This window comes from Hylobates moloch, unplaced genomic scaffold, assembly GCF_009828535.3.
Source record: "Hylobates moloch isolate HMO894 unplaced genomic scaffold, HMol_V3 SCAFFOLD_1, whole genome shotgun sequence".
Taxonomy (NCBI): Eukaryota; Metazoa; Chordata; class Mammalia; order Primates; family Hylobatidae; genus Hylobates; species Hylobates moloch.
In genome coordinates this window covers 66073616-66087801 of record NW_026652276.1, presented here as the reverse complement: position 1 = coordinate 66087801, position 14186 = coordinate 66073616, and the positions used below count along the sequence as shown (strand labels likewise).

The window sequence follows — 14186 nt, the reverse complement described above, 5'->3', positions numbered from 1 at the left end:
ATTGGTATTCTCTTTCATTTAATGATTTGAGGTGACAGGGAAATGTTTTTTATTGTATTTGCTTCTTTGATCTTGCGGTAGATTTTTAAAGCAGAGAGCATGGAATAGTCAGAAGGCCAGTTGACTTAAACTCTTATTTCCTAAAGAGTTAGGAAATCTTTAACTAATCTTCTGTGACTTTGTCACATATTAACTATTTCCTTGAGAAATTTCACTTCTTTGAGCCTCAGTGACTTCATCTGTAATATAAGGTAGTCGGATTAGATGACATCCAAGGTCCTATTTCTTGCATTCTTTGAATCTGCCTACTTGTTTGGCAACATATTCTTGCTTTCTTTAGAATAAAAATTTTTAAACTGATTATTCTGTCTAAGACGGTAAACAAAGCCCTCAGTTTTCTTATATGACCTTTGATTGGCACCAGAAAATAACTGTCTTACTGTGTTTTTGCCTGATACCTGCAATAATAATGATATAACACTGGCTCCATTTTCATTAAGCAGGCTAGTGACAGAAAACATTATTCACTTCTAATTTGTTGCCTTTGTTTTTATATATCTCTTTATATTTAGAGATATATAAGATGAATACTCAGTTGACTGTCCACACTTCTTTTTGTTTCAGAATTGACAATGCTCAGTGTATTTTTAAGAAAAGAAATAAAATACAAACCCTTTTTTCCAAGAACCTGAAACTAGTCATTAAAAACAAGGAATATGCTTTGCTCTAAAAATATTATACCCCCAAATACTCTTTAGTCTAGGTACTAAATAGTTTTCATTCTCAGATCATTTGATCTCAGGGGACCTGTAATAATTCTGGTAGTATAATAGTTACAAAGATTTTATCCCGAGTTAAGGAAACAATATGGCCTAATGCTTAACCAGATAAATTTTTTTTTTTTTTGCAAGATTTATAAAGCAGTAGAAGGAAGGAATGCAGAATTGGCAACAGGGAAGTATCTTCTCAATACATCTATTGAGTTGTTTTGTTCCAAAAGGCCTGCCTTCTCTTTGTAATGCATGTTGTCCTATGGATGCAGTTGAAGCTTTTGTTAGGCCTCTGTACTTCATCCATTACCCCCAGGCTGACTGAGCCAGAGAGGAGTGAATCTATTGAAAAGGAACAGGAAGAAGCCTGCTGTTAGTGTGAACTCTATTTGAACTAGGTCTGACAGCAAGTTTCGTTCTTTAGCATTTGGAGTAGACCCTTCTTGCTATTTGGAGATTATTTTGTTCCCTCATCTCTAATAATTCCATCAAGTATTAGTATTTGTTAAAGTGAAATATTTCTTTTTTAATGTGACATTTATCTATAGAAGCTAGTTTTTATAAACATACTATTATTTTTTCCCACATGTTGGGAACATACTCTGTATTACAACTTACCAACTAGCATGCCTTCAAAGATTGTTAATTCTTTTAATTCTTGGTATTTTGAGTCAAAGAGATTTATTGATAAATTACTTGCTTAAAATGTTGATCTCAACGGGTATCAAAGACTTAAAAGATGTAAAAAGTTTTTTTTTTAATGTAGTTTACAATATAGATTGATTCACTGTACTCTGAAAAGAAAGCTTAAATTTCTTTGAAATATATCAGTGGTCATGTACCTATGTCCTGGCTTGGTTCATGTAATTTGGATAATTAGTGTTTGCTGCTATGTGGTGATATGTTTGTGTTGGCTCTGAAAAGAGAATGTTATGTGATGTGTTATTATATCTAAGTGAGAACTCTAGAAATGAATTTACCTGTTCTTTTTTTCTAAAGTTGGTTAGTAATCAGTTTAAAAACTTACAGAATTTAATATACACATCTGACAAAAATTTTCAAAAGTTACAGTTTTATGAAATCCCTATTTATAAATACCTGAGTTTTGTGTTAATTTTTTTTAATTATCACAAACTTTAACATACTGGAAGTATTTTTATAAATACTTTTTTTTCTCTCAACAGGTAAAGTACCTTTTATTCATGTGGGAAATCAAGTAGTATCAGAACTTGGTCCAATAGTCCAATTTGTTAAAGCCAAGGTAATAAAAAGATATTAAATGTATTTGATCACAGTTACTAAGTCATTCATCATTCTTTAATGTGTCTTAACATTTACATTGATTTCAACCTAGTTTTATAAAATGCCAATGCAAACTACTAGAAAATACTTCTGAAGTGTAAGTTAGTATTTCTTCATGATATAATGGCAAAAGAGGTAGCTTTTTTTCTTTATTAATGTCAAATTTATTAAAGGTATGTAATTTTAATATCTAGTCAAAAGAGATGGTTTGATCTTTACAAAATGGTAGATAATTTTCTAACTTATGCTTACTAGAACTGTGGTCATAAATGAAAAACTATTAGGTTTTGAAGTGTCTGGCTGACCTTTGAAAAGGGAGATACAGGATTTGTTTGAAGTTGAATGTATTTATCCATTTGAATGATTCTGCATTTCATTTATTCAGTTTAGATTTTAATAGTTATTAAGGAACAACTCCCATTGGTGTTTCTGGAAAATCATTCCAGACTTTTCTTTTTGCATATACAGAAAAACCTAGATCATGCTAGTATGTACTATTTTACAACATACCTTTTAAAATCATAAATATGTTTGGAAATTCTTCCATATTAATAGCTGTAGATATATATCATCCTTTCACATTGTTGTATAGTGTTCTGCTGTACTAGAGATATATATATATATATATATATATATATATATATATATTTTTTTTTTTTTTTTTTCTTCAACACCCTCCCCCTGTATTGGATAAATTAGAATTTTATTTACTCAAGTTTATTGATGGGCATTTAGCTCATGGCCAATTTTTTGTTTTTATAGAGTACTAAGTTAAATTTTCTTGTATGTACAGCTTTGTATAAATTCCTAAGGTTGGTATTGGTACCTTAGGATAAATTCCTAAGAGTGGTATTAGGATGTCATAGGTTATTTACTTTTTAAATCTTGTAATAGATTGCCAGATTGAACTAAAGATTATATCATTTTATGTATCTCCTAGTTACTACAGTGTATTAGAATTTTAAAATAAGTGGGTTTTTTCCTCCATATCTTTACTAACAGTATTTTTTTCATCTTTGACCACTTTATAAACAGCACATGTCAGTCTTTTGGCATTTCCTTTATTTCTAATAAGGTTAATCTCTTAAACAAGGTTTGCTGACCATTCTGTTTTCTTCTTTTGCGAACTAGTTGATAGTGCAATTTTCTCTATCGAAAGATACATTTGTATAATGACAAATAAGTACATACTAATATTTCATAGTGATAGCAGAGTATTATTTATGCTTTTATATAAAATAATTTTTAGGGGGCATTTTGGAAGTTTAATTCATTGTATAGTTGCATGTTATATTATTTGTTAGTAAGATAACTGAAAGTTTTCGTATATTTAATATGATGCTCTTTAAATTTTTTTAAATTCCCTGTAGGGCCATTCTCTTAGTGATGGGCTGGATGAAGTCCAAAAAGCAGAAATGAAAGCTTACATGGAATTAGTCAACAATATGCTGTTGACTGCAGAGGTAAAATACTAGATGATATGGCTTGAAAATAAGCTTTTTCTCTCATTCTCGTAAAATATAATCTTTCTTATGGGTTAAAGTTATTGAGAAATGGGAAAATAGTCAAGTAATTCTAGAGTTGAGATGGCTACCTAAATTATTTGATTATTACCTTTGAACAAGTTACCTGACATTTTCAGTTCTAGTTTTTCTGTTTATAAAAAGGAGTGATTCTTGCCTACTCATTATTTTACTTTGGCCTTTTGAAATTTACTTAAATAATATCTGTAAAACACTTTAATGGTATTTAGACATGTATTGTGTGAATAAAAAATATTTTTATAACATACCATCATTACATTTAATAATTGTGGATAGCTGCTAAGGAAAACAAAACCCCTACATGTGTGACTTATGAAATTAGCTTATAAAAAATTGCCTTGGCAAAAAATAACTTTCTTTATCCTTTTCCTCTTTGGTATTCTAAAGTTTAGTGTCTGTTCTTTTGTTCCTAGCTGTATCTTCAGTGGTGTGATGAAGCTACAGTAGGGGAGGTGAGTGGTTCTGTAACATTTATCTTAATTAAAATTTAATGAGAAAACACTTTTGCTCAGAATCGCAAGTCCCTGCTCATAAATGAAACATTGTGGTTTATACCATTAGTGATATAGTTTTTCACTTACTTTAATTTTGCTTGCACATACATTTTAGGGAAGCTGTGTGTCATTGTTTGATATAACGGGTTGCAAAGTACATAAAAGTTTATATATTTTTAAAGGGAATGGCTTAAAATTTTAATTTTTTAGATTGCAAGCTGTGTATTTTTTTCAGATTGCTCTATTTATGTTATCTGAAAATATATTTATTTTAGAATTCTATTTGTAAAAACAGGCATTGTTTTTAGGAAGGGTCACCTTTTTTACAAAATCTTTTTGCTTTAGATCACTCATGCTAGGTATGGATCTCCTTACCCTTGGCCTCTGAATCATATTTTGGCCTATCAGAAACAGTGGGAAGTCAAACGTAAGATGAAAGCTATTGGATGGGGAAAGAAGACTCTGGACCAGGTCAGTTCAGGTTGAAGTTGACAAAACCCTCAACTTTTATGCATTAAAAGAATCATTCTTTATATTGATATTCCTTTAAAAAAATATATGATTGGCAAGAAAACCATTCGCTGTTATTTTCAGTAACATGAAGTAATTTTATTGCTAAAAAATCATACATGCTTGATGTAAAGCAAACAATACAATGCAGATATGTGTAAAAAAGCAATAAAACTTGCCTGAAATCTCATCACCTAGAAATTACCACCCTTAACTATTTGGAGAGCCTTCTTCTAGATGTTTCTTAGTAACATTTTCTCAAATGGGATCATTATGCCTGCTACTGTATAACCTGAGGGTTTTTTTTTTTTAATTGAACAATACATTGTGGGCACCTTTTATGTAACTAAATATAGATCTGCAGCATCAGGGCTTAAAAAAAAAAGCTCTGTTAAATACAGTACTTAATAGATCTCTATCTCTATCTATCTATCTATCTATCTATCTATCTATCTATCTATCTATCTATCTATCTATGTTTTTGCTACTAAAGTAGCAAAACTTAAAAATACTTATCTTGTCCACAAGCATCATTAAGTTAATTAATGCCCTTCTTTTCCAAGGTTACCCTTAATACTAGCCAGCCATCTCACTGATGTCTGCCATTGGCCACAAGGGGGTTTCAGTAAATGAATAGGGATAGAATAAATAAAAATCCATCTCCACTAGTGGGAAAACCACTCAAATGCTTTTACTCATGGTGGGTCAATGGTGTTACCTTTATTAAGCAGATTTTTCGGTATATGCAAAGCTATTTGAATATATGGATTCAGGAAGACACTTTTGTTCTTGACAAAATTCTTATAAGTAACTTAAATGTACTTGTATTTTGAAGGACATTCACTGAGAATTTCTTCCTATTTCTTATATACAAAGTATTATGTATATATGTGGTCTATAGTCTTATTAAAATACATTATAAAAGGTTAACCTAAATTTATATTTTTGTTATAAACTGTGATACAAGTTATGTTTTAGATACTTTTTATTGTTTTGCTAATTGAAATACTTTTCCTTGGGGTTCATTGCCTGTATTAGGTCTTAGAGGATGTAGACCAGTGCTGTCAAGCTCTCTCTCAAAGACTGGGAACACAACCATATTTCTTCAATAAGCAGTAAGACATTTTACTTTTTTAAAGTTAATTTTCTGTACTGTTAGGTTGCAAATTTCTTTTGTTCATAAAAGAATTGCTTTTTCAAGAAAAGATTTAGCTATTTTTAGAATTTTTGTACTCAAATATTTTTGTGGCACTTCTTTACTCTCAGGCACAGTGCTAGGCTCTAGGAGACTAAGATTTCTAAAACATGGTCCTTATCATTAAGAATTTCTCTTAAAGGCAGTCATGTAAATCAATCATTATATGATAAGGTTTTAATGAGGTAGTTCAAGGTGCTATATATGGAACTACAAAATCTTAACAAAATTCTAAACTTGTAAAGTACTATTAAACATGTAGAAAAGTAAGTTACTATTAATGTAACTATAGTTTTCTATATAGAATGATACCTGGAGGACTAGAAGAGTCAATAAAACTAAATACTAAAAAATATTGTTTGATGGACAAGCACTATTATGAACTTATCTTTTAAATGTTAATGAAAATATTTGTAAAACACAGAAGTTAGTATAAAGGATATAGGTTAAATATATGTGTATATATGTAAGTTGAGTAATGTTTCATTGACAGATTTACTTTTGCAATTTTGAAAAGAATCTAATGAAGGCAAAGAATGAATTTTCCTTTGTTAAACAATTATAATTTTAATATATCAGAATCAGCTGTCCTGTGATCCAGTGTAAGATGGGCTTAAAGCATTTTAATCTCAAAACTTTCCCTAGAAAGTCTAACCTTTTCTTGGCATTTTAATGAAAATTATTTGATTTTTAGATTAATAATTTCTAAAAGGCTTTATTTGCTATTATTTGTTATATCATCATAAGCATTCCTCTTCTATAACCATATCAAACATATTTGGGTAAAGATAATATTTGTAGTAAAAATGACTATGATGATAGTTTGGAAATATTTAAGTTATATTAATCTATAACACAAGTAATATATACTATATATAATTGATATTAAAATAAAATCTGGGGTCTGTTGATCTTTGAAGCAGAAAAGTCTTCAGAATTCAAACCATGAAATTCTGGTAGGTAAAGCTTCTATAACTCTGTTCCTATTTCTAGTGATGTTTGCTATGCAGATTCTATTTTTCAGTCCCTAACATAAGAGAAATGTATCCAAATGTCAGTATTACGTGATTTCTTTTCTTTCTAACAGAGGAATTCTTAGGAATTGAAAAGCTCAGAAGGGGTGTGTTTTATTGAAATGCGTTATTCTATTTTAGTTTTGTTATGCACACTGTCTTTAGAGGAGCCCAGGAGAATAGATCTAACTTAGTTTTCTTCTCAGTTAAACTCATTGTCATTGTGTTAGTAACCAGAGTTTGGTATGTGACTCAGTGGAAATACCAAGATATCGTTTTTCTTCATAAGGGCACAATTACATTTAAACTTGTGATGAAAACTTCTAACTTAGAACGTTCAAACACCAAAGCCTTGCTTTTGAGGAACTATTTAATTGATATTATGATGTAGAGTTTTGACATAATTTTCCTTTGCATGATACTTAGACAGATAAACATTTTCCCTAAAAATAAGATAGAAGAGATTTAATTTTTAATTTTATTCGATCATTTAATTAATATTAAAAATGCAAATAAAGTACATTTAGAAAAAAGTAACTGGTATTTCACTTTCTTGTGCCAACATTTTTCTCATTCCTTTATCTGTAGCAGGAGTCATTACTTTGTGAGATACTATGTTGAATAGAGCTGTGGCCTAAGTCAGGATACATAGTATTATACTGCAAGTCAGAGGGTCTGAATTCTATTCTTGGCTCTGACATATCTCTAAGTTACTCCAATTTCTCTATCTATACACCAGTCCTAAAATTAGAATTAACCCCCTACAATTAGAATTAATCCCCTAAAATTAGAATTAACTTTCCTTGTAGCTTAACTACTGGGGATGTTGGGAAGACTCATGAAAGAAACCAAATACCTTTACTTGATGAGAGAAAAGGAAAAGGGTAGTTAAGGGAGATCTCACAGAAAGAATAATAATTGGGAAAAGAGGCCAAGAAGCAAGGGGCTTGATTTAGAAAATTTGAGTGACAGCCCTAAAGATAAGTGATTGGGATGTAAAGAAAAGATAATGTAGATTATTTCTAGTACTATAAAGAGATGAAAAAATAATGGGAAAGAATAATTAGGAAACACCCAGACAAAATTAATGCTTTTGAAACTAGATGATAACTATGAAGGTATCAGAGAAAAATAAATGTGAAATAATGAATAAGCAAAGCAAAAAAGATGAGTGCCAGAAAAATCTTAAATGGAAAATGTTAGGAAAATGTTGGATTTTACTGTTTTTATTTTGATATTCAAATGAAAAAATAGTAGATAACCAACAGGAATGTGCAAAGAATAATAATATAAGAAGGCATCAAATTTCTTAGGACTTTAAAAATATATTTGTCACCCTGGAATATTTTTCTAATAAAAAGTCTATAAAGATAAATGCAATAATATATGAAACATCTTAGAGCTCATAGGAGGGGAATTGCTATTTATATTTGAATTATAATCACAAACTATTTGGTAAGCAGAAGGGTGGAAAGTTATGTTTTCTCTTCACATGATATAGCAAGATAATTAAAATTGGAGGTATATGAAGATCTTGACTTAATTAAACAGTTCAGTAGAAATACTGGATAAAATATATTTGTTGCTTGTCTTTTTGTTAAGTCAGGTTTATTGATGTGTAATTTACATTTAGTAAAATTAGCACTTTTATGTGTGTAGTACTGTGAATTTTAACAAAGGCATACAGTTTAACAAAGGCATACATAACTGTCACCTATCAACTAAAATATTATTTGTACTTTTTAAAAAGAAAGACTTGTTGGAATCAGTAATTTATATATGTCAGAGTCAGTATAAGGAGTTGCTCAAATTTGGAAAAATTACAAAAAATATGCTTTAAAGGTTAAGCGTGTGTGGATATATGCAGTCATGCCCTGTATGGCAACCTTTCAGTCTGTGATGGACCAAATATATGATGATGGTCCCTTAAGATTGTAATATATTTTTACTGTACCTTTTTTATGTTTAGATATGTTTAAATATACAAGTATTTGTGTACCATAAATATACATTATCACTGTGTTACAGTTGCCTACAGTATTCAGTATGGCAATGTGCTGTACAGGTTTGTAGCCTGGGAGCAATAGGGTGTACCATATACTCTAGGTGTATAGCACCATATACTCTAGGTGTATAGCACCATCTAGGTTTGTGTGAGTAGACTCTGTGATGTACACACAGCGAGAAAATTGCCAAACAGTGCATTTCTCAGAATGTATTCCTGTTAAGCAACACACAACTGTATGTGCTTTGGTTTAATCTGCTGAGTTCTACTTCTGTTGATGTTCTAAAGTAACTTGCTACAAAGTTGCTGTCTTTATGTAAAATCAGATGAGTTTTTATATGCTCATGCCCATATATAATTCAATACCTCTGGAGTTATGTGGATATATATTTGCAGCAAACCACTTCAGGGGTACTCCTGGAGCACTCTCATTTGAGCATACATTGATAGTTGAACTCTTTCAGAGCCTTCATTTATTGATAAAGGGTGCCCATCTATACTACTGGAAGTTGCATCAGGGAATATATGCACCTTTTTTAGGCTCTAGTACAAGCTGGCACTAAACAAGGATTAGGAAAATAAGTTCCAAATTGGTAAGATAAGATGTACCTCTTAAGAAATATGTTTAGGGATGTGGAAGAGTTGGTGTTTGTATTATTCTCACCAAGTGCCTCAGCTCAGATCCACATTTATCCACTCTACATCCTTGGTTTTTTGCAGGGATCTATTCATTATTGATTCATTCCTGTGATGGTAAGATTATGGTGCTGTTGAGTCTAAGGACCCTTGAGATTTTGTTTTTAAAAAACTATACTGTTGGCTACCCATTTAAACATGGCCATAGATTGCACATTTGACTTTGATTAACACTTCATGAATGTCAAAAGAGTGGAAGGCTTTCAAAGAATGTAAGTTACTGCTATTGAGAAAATTAAATATTCCACACATCTTAGGATGCTTTCTTTTTTAATTCATGTATTTATTCATCAAGTGCTATTTCAGTTCCTTAGATACTGTGCTAAGAACTGGGAATATAAAGATATATGCAGCATCGCCTTTAAAGAGCTTGGAGTGTAGTGAGGGAAACAGTTAAGTGAACACAGTTATAATATGGTATGAGAAGTGTGTCACCTTTTTATTGGTTCATTCAACACAAATTTATTGAGAACCTGCTTTGTGCAAGGAATTGTTCTAGGTATTGGGGATACAGCAGGAAACGAGTAGGTGAGGTCCTTTCTCTATAGGACTTTCTGGTAGAGGAGATGCACAATAAGCAAAAAAAAAAAAAAAGATTATATGGTATTAATTATCAAATGTAGAATTAAAAAAGGACCACATGATAAGGAGTGACTACATGTCCACTTTAGTTTGGGTGGCCTGAGGAGACTTTAAGATGTACCATTTAAACCTTATTCTAAAAAATAAGGAGCCAGTGTGAAGTCAGAGGAAGAGTATTTTAGGCAGCAGGAATAGTTGTAGTCAAGGCTCCCTAATTGGCTTGAGTTTGTTACGTTCAAATGCAAGAAACAAGACCAGTTTGGGTTGTGTGCTATGAATGGTAGGATATGAGGCTAAAGAGGTAGGCAGAGGCCAGATTATCAAGGCTCTGTGTGCTTAGTGTAAGGAGTTTGGCATTTTAGTGTAAGTAGAACAGAAATCCATTCGAATATTTTGTGCTTGGAGTTGGTATAATCTACTGACATTAGTCATTCTGACTATGGTATGGAGAATGAGTAGAAGCAGTAAGACACTTTAGGAGGCTATTCAGTGGTCTAGGTGACAGATGATGGTAGGTTACTCTGTGAGATCATAATGAAGAATAAGTAAGTGGTGGCATTCAGGGCATATTTTGGAGGTAATGTCTCACCAGACTTGCTAATGGATATAGGAGGGTGAAGGAAAGGACTCAAGAGTAGCCCCTAGATTTTTGGCCTGAACAGCTGGTTGGATAGTAGTGCCTTTTATTTTGGGAAGTTTGGAGGACAAGCAGGTTTGGGATACTGTAAATTACTGCTATTGAGAAAATAAAATATCCCACACATCTTAGTCAAGATGCTCCACATCCTGCTCCACAGATACTCCACATTGAAGTGGAGACATTATGTAGGCATTTGAATGTATGAATCCAGAGCTCAGGGGAGACATTAGGACCAGAGATAAATATTTAGGAGTCAGTGGCATCAAGATGGTATTTAAAGCCGTGCATCTCTAGGAGATTACTTATCAATAGAGTTCAAGGCCACATAGCTAGTAAGTGATAGTATTGGAGTTCAAATTTAGATTTTTACCAACACCCAAATTTATTCTGCCAAACCAGATTACTGCAACATATTTTCACGTTTATGTAGGCTAGCATATATTTTCTCAAAAACTTTATCACTGTGGGACTCAGAGTAATAATTAGCTCTGAGTACTAAAACATTTTCTTGTTTTAGTAATATTGCATTAGTAATTATTTTAATATAATGTAAATTGGTGATGCCCCATTTATAGATCATTAGTAGTGGGGTAGATTTCATTTTGTTGTTAGTAATATATAATTAAAGAAAAAAAAACCCTAGAAATTTTTATGTTGAAGCCATCCTTATGATTTTGTCTCCTTCAGAAATCTAAGTTACTTTAAATTTGCTAAAATTAAAGTTGCGTCTTGTTGTTGATTTGTGATTGGGTATCATTTTTTTGATACACAAAGCGAAATCCTTTGTGCTTTGACAGCATTTTGTTTATGCATCTATTAAAATACTTAATAAATTATATTTAGTCAAACAACTTTATAATTTATGTTTCATGTACATGTCTTAGAGTATTTTTCTTGTTTTTATATCTAGCATTTGGTATGGTTTCTGGCACATTGGAGATCTGCTGTATTTAGTGACAAAAGTAATGAATTAAATGAATATGATCTGTATTATTTTAACACATTTAAATGTTGTTACTAAAGAAAGCAAGTCACACAACTAGCAAATCATATTTTTTTTTCATATAGCAGAAACTCCAAGTAAAGTTATATCAAGTTGTGGTAGGATTTGTTTCTTATGTGGCTTTTTCTTTTAAATTGATGAATAAAATGATTTTAAAAAACATATCCACGGGGGTCTTTCAAGTATCCACAGGACATTTGTTCCAGGACCCCCATAGATTACTAAAATCTGCAGAGTTCAAGTCTCATATAAAATGGCATAATTGCTTACGTAAATTTAATGTATTGAGAAAGAAAGAAAAAATGGTGCAGTGTTTGCATGTAATCTGTGTACATCCGTATATTTTAAATCATCTCTAGATTACTTAAGGTACCCAATACACACAATCTAAATGATATGCAGTAGTGTGATCTCAGCTCACTGCAACCTCCGCCTCCTGGGCTTAAGCCATCCTACCACCTCAGCCTCCCGAGTAGCTAGAACTATAGCCAAACACCACGATGCCTGGCTAATTTTTGTGTTTTTTGTAGAGATGAGGTTTTGCCACATTGTTCAGGCTGGTTGTGAATTCCTGAGTTCAAACAGTCCGCCTACCTCAGCCTCCCAAAGTGCTGGGATTACAGGCATGAGCCACCATGCTTGGCCTATATTGTTATTTCTAATCTTTTAAAATATTTTGGATCTGAGGTTGGTTGAACCTGCGAGTATGGGACCAATGGGTGAAGAGGGCCAACTGTGTTTTCTATTGTAAAAGTTAAATGCTACTTACTCACATTCTCATTTCTACTTTTAGGCCTACTGAACTTGATGCACTGGTATTTGGCCATCTGTACACCATTCTTACCACACAATTGACAAATGATGAACTTTCTGAGAAGGTGAAAAACTATAGCAACCTCCTTGCTTTCTGTAGGAGAATTGAACAGCACTATTTTGAAGATCGTGGTAAAGGCAGGCTGTCGTAGAGTTATGTGTTAGTCTCAGAAGTCTTAACTTTTGAAATATGTTTTACTTGAATGTTATATTAGATATTGATGTCAGTTTAAAACCAAATTACTGCTTTTTGAAACCTCAAAACAAATTATATAATGTATCTTATATATGTGCTTTATATTGTTATTTGTGTATACATTAAAATAATTCTGAATTATTTCATCTGATATGTTATATTCTGTATCTTGAAATTTTTGTTTCCTAGAAACGTGCATGCATTTAAAAATAAAGCTTAAACAACTGTATGGATGTTACATTTACTTTCTTTTGATTTTTCTGAAAGTCATTCACTGAATTTTACACGTGGAATAAACAGTGTCTTTTCTAAGGCAAGTAATTTGTGTTACATACTCCCAAGATTCCCTTGCTAGATACATGGTGAAGCAGATAATGGGAATAAAGGTTCTTAACAAGTGTGCACTTAGAAAATATGGATGGTTTTAAGGTAATTAAATCTTGGTGCAGATTTGACATTTAAGAACATTCTTTATATAGAGACTTAATTAAAAAACATTTCATCAGAGCAGCTATGATTTACATTTGATAAAGGAAAAGGTTGAGGAACCTTATTTTTTTGAGACAAGAACATTTTAATAATGCTCTTTTATTCCTTTGTGGGGAAGGGAAGATAGTTTTCACAAAAGTATTAACAGGAATTTTTATGTAAATCCTAAGGATTATATGTTGTGTCCTTTCCAAATTTTCTCATCGTTTATATCGTATAAAACCAGGGATGCTCTAAAGAGACAGATGTAAAAAATGATTTCTTAAAAATGTCTAGAATAATAGTACTTTTACATTTTCTTTTTATGTACCAGGGAATTTTAACTCATTTAATCCTTATAAAAATAGTATGGCTTTGCAGACACTGCTACCATCTGGAGGCGCCTGCCATCAGCCATCGTCAGCTCCATGTTCTCCCACATAGCTGTCAAGTAGGAGCTCTGCGTCTCCTTTGGGCTGTTTGCAGGCAAAGTTCCAAAGACAGCAGAAAATTTTGTGTCCTGAGCACTGGAGAGAAAGTGTTTGGTTTAAGAGTTCTTGCTTTCACAGAATTATTCCAGGGTTTATATGCCAGGGTGCTGACTTCATGCCATAATGGCACTGGTGGCATGACCATCTATGGGGAAAAATCTGATGATGAGAACTTCATCCTGAAGCATACAGGTCCTAGCATCTTGCCCATGACAAATGCTGGACCCAACACAAATGGTTTCCAATTTTTTATCTGTAGTGCCAAGACTGAAGGCTTAGATAGTAGGCATGTACAGGTCTTGGGAAAAGGTGAGAGAGAGGTTATGACTGTCATGGAAGCCATGGAGTACTTTGGGTCCAAGAATGGCAAGATCAGCAAGAAGATCACCATTGCCAACTGTGGACAACTCTAATAAATTTGAATTTTGTGTTATCTTAACTACCAGACTATTCCTTCTGTAGCT

General features: G+C 32.1%; 1 protein-coding gene across 4 annotated transcripts in view; it reads left to right on the top strand.

Moving 5' to 3' along the window:
- The window catches only part of MTX2 (metaxin 2), a 71503-nt gene extending 58511 nt beyond the window's left edge, over positions 1-12992 (top strand). For all 4 annotated transcript variants that reach the window (XM_032755307.2, XM_058440892.1, XM_032755309.2 and 1 more), the window contains 6 exons: positions 1955-2031; positions 3443-3535; positions 4030-4068; positions 4456-4581; positions 5659-5735; positions 12548-12992. In XM_032755307.2, coding sequence (XP_032611198.1) covers positions 1955-2031; positions 3443-3535; positions 4030-4068; positions 4456-4581; positions 5659-5735; positions 12548-12719 — 584 coding nt within the window. In that variant the 3' untranslated portion in view covers positions 12720-12992. The remainder of the gene's footprint in view (positions 1-1954; positions 2032-3442; positions 3536-4029; positions 4069-4455; positions 4582-5658; positions 5736-12547) is intronic.
- Positions 12993-14186: the final 1194 nt, after the last annotated feature.